Source organism: Enoplosus armatus, chromosome 7, assembly GCF_043641665.1.
Source record: "Enoplosus armatus isolate fEnoArm2 chromosome 7, fEnoArm2.hap1, whole genome shotgun sequence".
NCBI lineage: Eukaryota > Metazoa > Chordata > Actinopteri > Centrarchiformes > Enoplosidae > Enoplosus > Enoplosus armatus.
The window spans coordinates 20,779,811-20,792,230 of record NC_092186.1 but is presented as its reverse complement, the minus strand read 5'-3'; the positions used below and the strand labels follow the sequence as shown (position 1 = coordinate 20,792,230).

Sequence of the window (12,420 nt, the reverse complement as noted above, 5' to 3'; positions counted from 1 at the left end):
AAAACACAGTTTTCTTTCATCAGACTTTCTTTGGGCATTTGAAGACGTCGTTGTTCTGAGGGGAAGCGTTGGCTGCAGGAGCAGCAATGACGGGATGTTCAGAATCCATCCTCACGTTGTAGGATTTGGCTGCAAAAGAAATAGAATGGTTTGTTGATGAGGTCATTAAGCATTTTCATTTATGCATGATATTAAGGATGTACTTTTCATCCATGTACATGCCAGTTTCCATTTTAGTGAACATGAATTTGGCATAAACAGTCTCACGCATCCTCAAACAGTCCTGACTTCAGCGTGTTTAGGACATTAACTTGGTAGTTTTTGGCTCCAGCAGGACCTGAATTTTAAGAGCTGTAGTGTTTCTTAAATGACAAATGACAGTAAAACCCTCCTGACGTGACGCATCTATGGTAGACTGAACTGAAATGTTGAACTCACACAGGAACTACAGTATACTTTAAATCATTAAAATGGAACCTTTTACTGTGGTTGGTCCATAATAAACTTGAGCTGTAGGTGAATGGACACCACCCTCAATGACCTTTACATCTGCCTAATCCCCCCACCCCACCCTGACACACCCAGACGCACATGGTCCTCGTTAGGCATTTCAGACATTATGTGACGAAGTCTTACTGCAGACAGACACGTGAAGGACGCTTTGTTCTTTTGAAGATGAGCAATTAAATATTATTTTTTATTATAAGAACAGAGATCTTCAACCAATAAACAGCTATGTAAAGACCTCAACTTTTATTTCAGTTCTGTAAATTGAGAGGCTTCCATTGCAAATCTGTGTGGGGAGCTAATCCAAAATTGGGGCGGTGAGTTTCTCTCTTCTCAAACTAATGACCTTATAAATTTGGGCCTTGATGAGCAGAACACACAGCTTGAAACTATATTTTGTTTTCCGACAAATTTCCAAGAATGAGTTTAGAGAAAATATCGTTAAGTAAAACTAAATCAACTCTCTAAATCTGTTCAAAGGAGAGCTGTGACTACAGCCGTGGCATGTATTGATGACTTACATCTTGAGAAGACAAAGTATTTGTATCCCTCTGGTTCTCTGTTGCTGGGGACGGACACGGCAGCTGTGATGGTGGAGGGGAAACCTCTCCAAGACGTACGGATGTTGACAGTTGGCCCTAGAAGAGACACTGGAAGCAAAACAATTGAGTGTAAAGTTAGTAAATTGACTTAATAGTTTATGGATTCCTCAGTTGAATTGTTTTTACACTGATATTTTTCAGTTAAACCTCACAACCCCTTCAACAGTTTGCAGTCCCATAAACGGAGCACGGGCAATTTATTTCCACTTGCCAATTATTTACAAGGTGGACCTTGCTGCCCCTCTCAACCCAACAAAACCATGACTCACTTTTTCAGAGAACTACATGTGTTGCAACTCAAATAAAACATGTTTATGTGACTTTTAAGTAAATCTGTTAAAATGCTCAGCAAACACCCAGAAAAATACATTTATGTCGCACAAGTTTGAATATTTCTTGGAGTACCTGCTTGTCGAACCACTCGGTTGCGGACTGTGTAAACGGCGTACTGGGGTTTCCTGCCACATGTGGGACTGGTGCCAAACTGGTATGAATATTTCTGGACCAATCCACCTGGAGGAGTCAAGAGTCAGTTTCAGAATGTATTCATTCATTCAGAACATTAGTATAATACACAGTATTTATTTTATTAATCATCACCTCTCTTGAAGAAGTAAACCGACTCTCTCCTACTCTGGTACTGAGGCACAGACAGAGCAGCAGTGATGTGGCCCCGAAGCCCATCAAAGCCTGTTTCAATGACCTTTGGATAGTTGGGGTCCAAAACATCATTTTCAAACCTCCAGTACTGGCGTCCCTGCAAAGATCACAAACCGAAACATTAAACCTCAGGCAACTAAAATATACCTTTACAATACCTTACAGAGGTGGATATGGGCCAACAGGGCTCAAGAGGAAATAAAAGACCAAAGAAGGGCCAAGATTGTGTTTCAAGCAGCAAAAATGCTTCCTGATATGGTGCAAAGGGTCACATCCATGAAATCCCTCAAATTCGGATGACATGAGTAAATGTACCTTGAGAATGTATGTTTTGCCCTGGCAGTTGCAGCGGGTGAACACAGTGTCGATGGGGGAAGGGACACCCCACACTTGTGTGATGCCACGGGCCGGACCAGGCACCCTGTGTCTGTCCAGAAACCAGAAGTAGTGCCCTGAAAGAAAACATTGCAGCATGAGGGTGGCCCACCTGCATACAACAGCACTTAAAGGATTACCAGAGTCATCAGTTAACCTGTGTGAAATGTATATTTTCAAAATTGTTCTTGAGTAAATATACTTCGTTACTTTCCACCACCGCACTCTTGTATGTTAATTAACTGGTATTTGACTTAATGTGTGATACACTTCTTAGATCTAATGACTGTGAACGCACTAACCTCTGAAAACCACCATTGTGCCGTTCCTCAGCGTAGTGACTGCACTGACCGGCCGCCCACTACACAGATTTGTATCGTTGCTGTCATCTGGGAAAAAGGACACATTTGTGAGGAAACTATCTGTTTGGATAAACAAGCAATGAGTCAAAGAAACCATGCTATCACAGAATGAGTTACTGGGTGAATGAGTTACCATTCTTTAATGTATCTGAGCTTTATTTCCAATTTCAAAGGCCTGTTTGATTCATCTACAGTGTGAGAAAACAGCCACCTCTGTCACTTAATATAGTGTAGCTACGCTTTGAAGGAGGCTCAGCTGACCCAGAGGCATAATGAAAAACAACAAAGCTCTTAAAGCAGGCTGTGAGCAGTGCAATATGTACCAGAAACTAAAGTTCTCCATTTTTGCAATAGTGTTAGACTCATGTAAAATAAATTAGATTTCAGCAGAGCCCACAGGAAAGAGAGAAGAGAAGATTTTTCCCCTCTCACAGACAGAATTAATCTTTGAGGCAATTTGTTTTCTATGGATGTTGTGTTGAGAGTCTGGACCAATGATAAGAACATTTCTTACCTGCTTGGTAGTTTCTAGGATCGTCTATGGTGAGAGTTTGTGTGTCCAGAGGCTTAGTCTCAGGTTTGGAGCTGGTTGGTTTGGCTGGCTTTGGCTTGAATGGGTCAGGTTTGTCCTGGAGTTTTGAGGTGGGTTTGGTTGGCTCTGGGGTGACATTTAGTGGATCAGCAGTGGTTACTCCTGGTTTAACGTCATCTGTAGTGTCATCCTGCGCTGCATCTGTGGATGAGGGAATGTGGGTCGTCAGGCCATCAAGCTCTGACAGGTTCCCGGACCCCGCTGGAGTAACACTGATGGAAGGATCTTCAAGGTCTGCCAGAGAAGGGGGAGTTCCTGCAGTGACATCCTCTGCGTTGTTCTCAGTATCATCTGGTTCGGGGTTTGAAGTGGTTGCCTCTGGGATGGGTGTTGGGTCTAGCGTTGATGGGGCAGGGATGGTGGTGACCTCGGAGTTTTCCAGGACTACGGTGGAGTCCTGTGTGGGTCCTGTGGATACTGAAGCTGTGGTGAAGGGTCGGGTTGTAATCTCTGGCTTATCAGAGGAGGCTACAGTCTGTGCCTCAGGCTGTACTTCCTCCTGCCCCACCATCTCGAGCTCTGGGGGGTTTGCTGTAGGAGAATACTCTGTTTGGGGTACTGAGGGTGGAGTAGGCTGGCTGGAGACATGGTCAACTACTGCTGTGGGCTGAGGGACAGTTGTTCCTGGCTCAGATGAGCTGGTAGGATCAGCGGTATCTGGAGGAGGACAAACATGATTATGAACTCTTACGTTTGAATCAAATTTACTCGACAGTAAATAAAGCGTGTTAATAAATGATGAACAGCATGTACAGATGGCAAAGTAAAGGAACATCCTGAATAAATGAGAAGAGAAACATACATGTAACAAATGCAGATGCTTTCATACACTGAATAGTTTGATAGGCACGTAAATGACCATCCTCCTGTACAGTAGAACAAACCAATGACAAGTATGAGGCATTAGAAAAAACTTAAACATTGTCAAACGTTGATAATCAACTGAAATAGTTGACATTCTTAAATGTAATTCTGTGGAGGCTTCCTCTGCTTTCCTTCAGTTTTGAAGCATTACATTTATTTTTTTTTTTTGTTAGTTTTTGAGTAAAGAGAGCAAGAACATATTTTTAAAACAATGATTGTATTGGATTTTCCAATGAGAGGGTGGAGGTGTGTGTGACACCTATGGGAGACTATGTTAGACAGCGCTCTCTGCCACCGTCATCTAAACACCAAATATCTTTTGGGAGAATGGTGGAAGAAAGCTATTCTGGCAGCTGGTGGTGTGACAACATCTTAATTTGCCACCCATCGATCCCTGGATATCACACACCTGTGCTCTCAGTGGGGGCTTCTCCAATGGTGGGGTAGAGGGTGGAGGGGCTGTCGTCGGCCTGTGTTGGCTCATTATTTGAGAGAGTCGTCAGTGTCGGAGAGACAACTGTAAATGTCTCTGGACTGAACTCCAGAGGGTCTGGATCCTGGGTGGGTTCAGGAGAAATTTGATGCAGCAGGTCAGCTGTAGACGTTCCATATCCACTGGTGCTCTCTGGGATTGGGCTCGCCTCCGGGTCCACCACTCCGTTGTTGGAAAATCCATCACTGGGAAAGATCTGGCTGTACTTATCTAGAAGAATGAGCCAAGTGAGATGTGCACCTTGATGTTACACTCATGAAACTTTACTGGGGGAAAAAACGCTCAGCTAGATTCATTGTCCATGCACATCATTGCTCACCATCACTGAGACCTTCTTGTGGATATGACGTTGGACTGACCAGTGGAATTAAATGGTCATCTGTGGGTAAATAAGGCAAAATCAAATAATGTAAACGTTAATAACTCAATACTATCTCTGTCATCACTGACTGTGAGATTCCAGACGGAAATGTCACAACATGTCTTCCTCCTGAGAGAGAAGTAACGAGGATGCAAGAGTATCTCCACCCACAAAACTATTCCAGGCCAAATCCTGAATTAAGACCTCCAAGAAAATGTTCTGTCATCCTTTCTTGGCTTCATTTTGTGCTTTCCTCTCTTGTGACTGAGCCTGTGCCCACACCCCTCCTACACACTCATGACAACACTGCTTCCTTGTGTTTCTTTTGGCCAGTGAGGCTTGTGCTCTTGGCTTGTTCTGGTGAGACTTGGCCCCCCAAAGCAAACCACAGCAAGAGAACCACAGTGTGGCAGTCAACCCAGAACATCTTCCTGCCGTCCTTCTGACATATGCCTGATTAAATCCTCTGAGTTCTGCTCAGGATTATTATTTATGTGATCTAAAACAAAAGACTTTGTGAGAAAAGTTCACAGATTCTGTTTCTGTCATTGGAGTCAAGTACTGTAGCTATCTCTTAAGATGCCAAATAAAGTTCTGAGTAGCTTCCTTGAGTAAATTTCATAGTCACCTGGGTTGTTCCCCTCGTTGTATGTAGGATCCTGCTCTGTTGCCTCATTCAGAGTCGGCCCTGTGGGAATATTCATGAATAAATGTTAGAGAGTTAACCCCTTAAAAACAAATTTCCTTAAATCCTAAATGACTGAAAATGTAGAAAAAATATCAACCTTTTAGCCAAGTCAAAGAAATATACCTTTGGGCTTGTTATCATTTACATTATTGCATGAATTAGTCTTCACTGGTGCTGTTGCACTGGCTGCTCCACTGATTTCTTCTGTGGTAATTACCAAGACAGAAAATATTGTCAAATGTAACCCACTGCATTGGTGCAGAGTACTGCATGCACTGCATGCTACTCCACATGCTGGTGGACATGCAAATTCACCATGTCAGATTAATCCTGGCTTCTCTGCACTTCACCCGTCATGCGCATGTGCTAATCTCAAGTGGAGGCTGGTTTAACTTGCCATGCTGTCACACGAGCATCGCTGTATTTGCTGGTATCAAATGACGACCAAATGACAAAAGAAGACACCAAACATGTCTATTTTTAACTTTATCGGGACAGCAAATGTAATGGTGATACTGCTGAGCACAAAACTGTGAAGGAAATCTGTTAACATGCAGAAAATAACACAAACATGCTGAATTCGTTGGACAAGGCTCACCTTCTGCATCACAGTGCATCTTGTAATCTGGACAACACTGCTTGTATTTTATGCAATCAGAGTCGCAGCTACACAGCCGGCCTCTTCTGAAGTTTTCCCCACACCGCCCTTTACACGAGTTTTCTGTTGCACACATACACAGCAGGCTTCAGCACAAGAGAGCTGTACAATAAGACAACACAGTGAGACTGACTGAGACTGATTATTTTGTTATTCATATGGAAAATCCCGGCAGTATATGAAATTCTGCTCTCCGCAGGGACGGGGATTGGTAAAAAGCAGTGCAAATTTAGTGCAAAATAAGTTATGAATTGTTTTAATCAGTAACACAGAATGTGAATATCAGTGTCTGTAGGTTGAGATTAACTGAGAAACTCTTTCTGGTACTGGTTCTAAGTATATCAGGAGAGAAAAGTCTCACTTGTGGTGCACTGGGATTCAAAGTCTTTGCAGCACTCTCCATAAGACAGGCAGTTATAATCACACTGGCACATGGAGCCCCTGTTGTACTCAGCACCACATTGTCCTTTGCAGCCTGCTGTTTATGAGAAAGAGCACATGGAAACAGGAAAACATGTCAGAGAAGGGACATGTAGTACGGAAAATGAGATGGCACCTGTGCCTTTAAATTTTTCCTCCAATAATATACTACTTGAGGACATAGTCCATAAATAATACAACTGTGCCAGAAATTGATTTCTGAAGTAGTGGCAAATACATAGACATAGGTTCCCCCTCAGGTAAATAATTATTAGCAGAGTAAACATGAATGAGTACAAGTACAGAAAACACATGATACATTCTCGGAAAGCCCTTCGTTAGAAAACACATTTCTGGCAATCAGAACACTGAAGAATACATTTCAGTTAAATGTTTCTCTATGAAATACAAATGTCACACAACTTATACTCACTCTGAGCAGCACTAAATGTCAAAGCACAAGCCAGCAAAATAAGAGCACAAAGTACGGTGGAAGACATCCTTCTGTAAACTGTAAATCTGAAATGCATGAGACAAACAAAGAATAAATACATCAGATTTTGTCCTCCTTCATGTTCATGTCTGAAAATCCTGAGCGATAGAAGAGGAAATAAAAAGTGACCTACCCTGTTTGAGCCTCTCTCATATTCCTGCTGAGGGTTTGACTCGGCTGCTTTTAAAAGGCTGAGAGAGACCAGCTGACTTCCCGTTAATTGACGGATCCGGTCTAATTAAAAGTGTGATGATCTCAGAGGCTGTAGGGAGGATCCTCCAGTCCTGTCAGACCATAGGTCTAGACATCATGATTCCCCACAAACAGCTGGAAGCACATCAACACACATCTGTGCCAGACAGACGGCTGACTTCACACACACCTCTGAGCAAAAGAAAAAAAAAGTGGTGACTTGCAGGGTGAACTGGACACCATCACATCACCACAGACTTGGTTTGCCAAATCAATACCATATGGACAGTCAAACAATTGAGTCGCGTAGTTTATTTAACTTCAACGGTCAGCAGGGCGTTTTATTGTTCAGTCTTTAAAAGAAAACGGGTGGTTTAACTCAGACGGTTGGCTTAATGCTAGCTTGTTTCACCAGTGACTTAACTGATATTCAAGCACAAGCAGGCTACTGTTACTACGGTTACCTGCCAAAAGGAACCATAGTAGCCTCAGTTTATCCCCCTGATGTTTATCAGGATCAGTCATTGAATGAAATGGCAATACATAATAATACATAAGAGAGACCAGTGGCAGAAGAAGTGTTCAGATGATTTTATTAAGTAAATGGAACAATACCACACTATAAAAATACCAAATTAGAAGTAAAAGTCTAGCATTCAAAATTTTACCTAAGTAAACGTACATATTATCAGCAAGAGGTACTTAATGTAGAAGTATGTGTTGGGCAGAATGAGCCCTGTCAGCATTATGTTATTATATCATTGGATCATTGTTACTATTGGAACTCATTTTTACTCCTTTTTATACTTTTGGGCCGTTTAATCAATAACAATGCATTATTATTATTATTATTATTATTATTATTATTATTATTATATTATTTCATAAACAGATCGGCCTGTTTTATTTTCAGAATGTGGAGGTAGCTACAAACTTAATTTTACATTTATTTACTTATTAAAGATATATAAGATATAACATTATTACTTATCCTTTCCATTAGCAGGTGTTCAAGGCTGAAAACAAGTATAATTTTGTCTTAGAGGTGCAACTATAATGTGACTCCTGAAAACAAGCTATTTGTCCTTGCGACCCCTCACCAGTTTGTATATTACAGGATGTGACCAGTTCAACCAAAGATTGATTTTTTTCCCCCTCACTTGTCTTATTCGAACACATTTTAAAGGTGTAAAAAAAGAATATCATCCATTAATTCACAGGAAAAAAAACAACAGACTGACAAAAAAATAAACAATCTAAAAATCTATTTTTTCACACATAGATTAACTACATTTAGCTGTGATTTCTTCTAAAGTTTACAGAATCACTGTAGGTTTTTGTCATTAAAGGGGAACAACAAGCAGGATCCCTCTTACTATACCAGACTGATTACCGTGTTGATGTATTTTTATGATTTAGGGCTGGTCTGCACTGCGGCTATTTTGTGATTGGAAGTGCTGATGGACCATATCATGCCTGTGGTATTTTCCCATCATGTCATGGTCCAATTAGAGATAAAGCGCTCATTAGTGCACTTGTGTCAAGGCAATAATGATAACAGGATCTGGTTGAAATGACTAGGCCTGACAGTCAGATCCAGACACTAAGGGAAATGTCAACACAACAGTTCCCCCACTATGGCGCTATGAAAAGAGGAAGTATCAAGCCCCTGACATCTTAATTTTAAGAACACTGATCCAGAGACAACTCATGCCACACTGAGAAGCCAAGTGCGTCAAGCTGAAGTTTTGAAAGTAGGGTCAGTGCGCCCCCTTGTGTTTACAAGGTTGTCTGAGTTTCATTACAGCTCTGCAATAGTTTGACATCCAACGGCTCAAGAGAAAAGGGTTTCTACATATGGTCTCATTGCAAAACGTTTAACTGTCAAGCTTGTGGCCCTAATTTAAGTTTGAAAATTAAAAGTTTTGCAGTGTGGAAGCTGTCTTCTCTTACTAGACTATTGCCTCTTTGGTCTACTGCAACTATTAAGTCCCTTTAGTGTGTGCAAAAGCTCCCTAGTTCAGACAATTTAGGAAGCGAACCTGCCGTGATGCACCCCAGAGGATGACATGGCAGGTTTCAGATTGGAGAAAGCAGCTTGTGGTCCATCTGGATGGAAAGTGAATGAATGACTGACACTATGCTCCCTAATAAAAATGTCACGAATGCTCCAGTGGTGCATTCGTGACAAAATAAAGTTCAACTGTAGTCATCCATCTTCTTTTTGTAGCTTTTTTTTCCTAGTCTGTGAAATCACGTGCTCACAAAATACAAACATTCATGTTACATATATAAACATACTGTATGCACTTTCTCTCTCATATTTCAGTAATTTCAGTTATGTTCAGTGTTTTCCTTCACGAATTAAAGCAATATAATTTACAATTAATCTTGATGATGTGTAAAGAATTGCTTACTTTTATATAAATATTATTTCAGCTGCGTTGCTCATTTTGTATTCCTCTGGTTTTGTTTGTTTTATATTTTTGTTTTTTAAATTAGTTTTTTATTCTTAATTTAGTGGGAGGTCTTAATGGCTAACGGCTTCTTGATCCTTCCTATCTGTTGTGCTTGTTATTGTATTGTATGCTGTTTATCAAAATATAGTAAACTAATAATACATTTGTACATCATACTTTGAGTTAATGAAAACTGAAAAAGTGCTATTTAACCAGATGATTTGCAGTTTATTGAGGCAACAATATCAGTAGCAAGATATGTATGTATGGAAAGATATACAGTCTTGACAATCATACAAGAAATACAAAATTATCATTGATCACCATAAGTGTTAAGTTTCATCTTCATGTAGCGCTGTGACTTCCTCTCCATCATTTTGTCCTGATGGTTCACAGACATGAGCAGCAGTATCTCTGTTCACCTCCCCTGCAGGCCAACAAGCCCACAGAGAGGCAGACACCTGGCACAGAGGGACAGCCAGCAAAAGGCAGTAACATCACTGAGACGAGGCACAAAGCACTCATTATCACAGATGGATGTCGTGCACACTGGATCTCCCGGGGGAGATGCTAGGACCGCTGAGAGGGGAGAGTCAGCTTCTTTTTCTGGATCCAAAACTGTGTTTGTGCCTTGTGAGCAGTGGAGGCCATCTTCCGTCTTGGCAGCTTTAATCAGACAGCCTGTTCAAGCAGGAGTTAAGCTGATTGGAAAGAGAAAGAGGCAGAAACACGGAGACACACAGGAGGAGAGGTGATGCAGAGCATGTGGGTGTGCACACTGGGCTTCATTCAGTAGATACATTTAGCTCTTGCCATCAAGTTGAATAGAAGCTCAGTAACTTTCTGGATGAGTGCCACATGTTTCTGCAAGAACAAACACAATAAAGTTGAGTTCAAAACAGGAAATAACGCAACAATCTTAGCCTGCAATAATCTTAGGACAAGCACAGCATGACTCAGTGTCTTTTCAGTTTGATTCCTATTCAATTTTATTTACATTTGTACTTAACATGCTTAATTAGGCTGTGAGAAGAAGACTATTGCTGATCAGACAGCTGTGGAATGACCCAGCCAGTGAAAGCCCTTCATCCGCCATCTGCAAAATCTAGATGAAATAATGAAAATGCCTGTCACAATATATTTGCTTACAGCATATTGATACGATGAATGAAGCATGATCAGAAAGGACCTTTAGAGGGAGACAAATGAGAGCGCATCGACTGGTGTCTGAAGCAACACTCACGCGGGATAAGAATAGGAACACCAACAGGTGGCAGGGACTGATGATACATAATTAAATTCGACAGCTCATTTCATTTCACTTGGACGATTTTACCGTGGATTAGAGGCTCAAAAGACTTATCTCCTTTTCATTTGTGAATGCAGATGGAGACGAGGGACCCTGCCAATCTGACTGTTTACAGAAAAACAGGGTTTGTGTATAATCACACAGCTTTTATGTCGCCCTCCTGTATGTCATCTTACACTTAGCATACGGACAAGAAATACTCTACACGATGTAAATCTTGCATTAATTCTAACCCTCACAGAAACCTGGCTGTAGCTCAGTGTGAGTCTGAAGGTGGAAGTGATGATAATCTCATTTAACTGTCTCAGTTCCTACACAGGAAATGTACACTAAGTATAACCTTGTGCTGTGCTACTTCACCGTCGTTGACATTATGTTCGGCTGCACCCCGTCTTCATTTTAATATTGCATCACATCAAGCATCTACACCTCCAGCTGAGGCCTCTCGCTGCTCATGTCTTTGATGTGTGAGAGCACCTGAAAGGACATGTGAAGTTGAAGCAGTGAGTCACAACAGCTGTGCTCATGGCAGGGCTCTCAGTGTCAACCAAAAGATGTCTTCTTTTGCATGTACATTTGACAGATGATGGCCACATTTATACATTTTGAATATCATCAAAAACTAGTGACTAGTGAGCTGCAAAAAAAGTCTTAATGTAAGTTTTTGCATGGATATTCAGCTCTTCATCTAAATCCACTACCTGGTTGTTGGTTGTGAGAACAAAATACAGCATTCATATAATTCTCATCAGACATCTAAATTAATACAAAACAGAATAAAATACAACTGACCAGTTTTAGATGCTTGCCTTCATTTGATAGTACCTTTATCAACTAGTATTTATCCAAAGTTGATTCTCCTTCACAGTACTTGTTGATGCACAGATGTCTGATTCCTCATTCAGACCCATAATCAATCTTCAGCTTTTCTCCTGTTACAAACTCATGTGAGGGCCCCCATGTGTGAGGCACAGCACTGAGAGTTGCTCAAATTCACCCTATTAGATCTGCAGCAGTGTTATGCAGAGAGATACAACCTTGTTCTGTGTCCTGAGTCATTTGGGACAGACCCGAGTACAGACTCGGCTCGACTGTTAATGCCAAAGGGATGACATCCTGCTTGTTGGCAAGAATATGTGTCCTACACTCATCAGGATCTGAGCCCCCCCCCCCCCCCCCCCCCCCCCCCCCATAACTACTGTCAGCATCTCAACCATCGCATCTGATTTTGATAAGGAGGTTGACATGATGGTACATATTTTCCTGTCTCTCACTCCCTGAAATATATCCTGTGCTAGTATGATGGACATGCTGTCTCGTTATCCTTCAAGCTGCACTTCTATCACATGCATAAATTTGGTGATTTGCAGGTGAAAGGCGGTCTA

The 12,420-nt window shown here is 41.4% G+C and overlaps 1 protein-coding gene across 1 annotated transcript; it reads right to left on the bottom strand.

Moving 5' to 3' along the window:
• Positions 1–19: 19 nt before the first annotated feature.
• prg4b (proteoglycan 4b) lies at positions 20–7,082 on the bottom strand. Its single transcript, XM_070909616.1, has 13 exons — positions 7,016–7,082; positions 6,524–6,640; positions 6,103–6,225; positions 5,445–5,504; positions 4,775–4,834; positions 4,372–4,665; positions 3,021–3,755; positions 2,447–2,533; positions 2,085–2,221; positions 1,710–1,866; positions 1,515–1,622; positions 1,029–1,196; positions 20–129 (listed from the first exon to the last, which is right to left on the bottom strand). Exons 1-13 carry the CDS (start codon positions 7,080–7,082, stop codon positions 20–22), a joined length of 2,223 nt encoding a protein of 740 aa, XP_070765717.1.
• Positions 7,083–12,420: the final 5,338 nt, after the last annotated feature.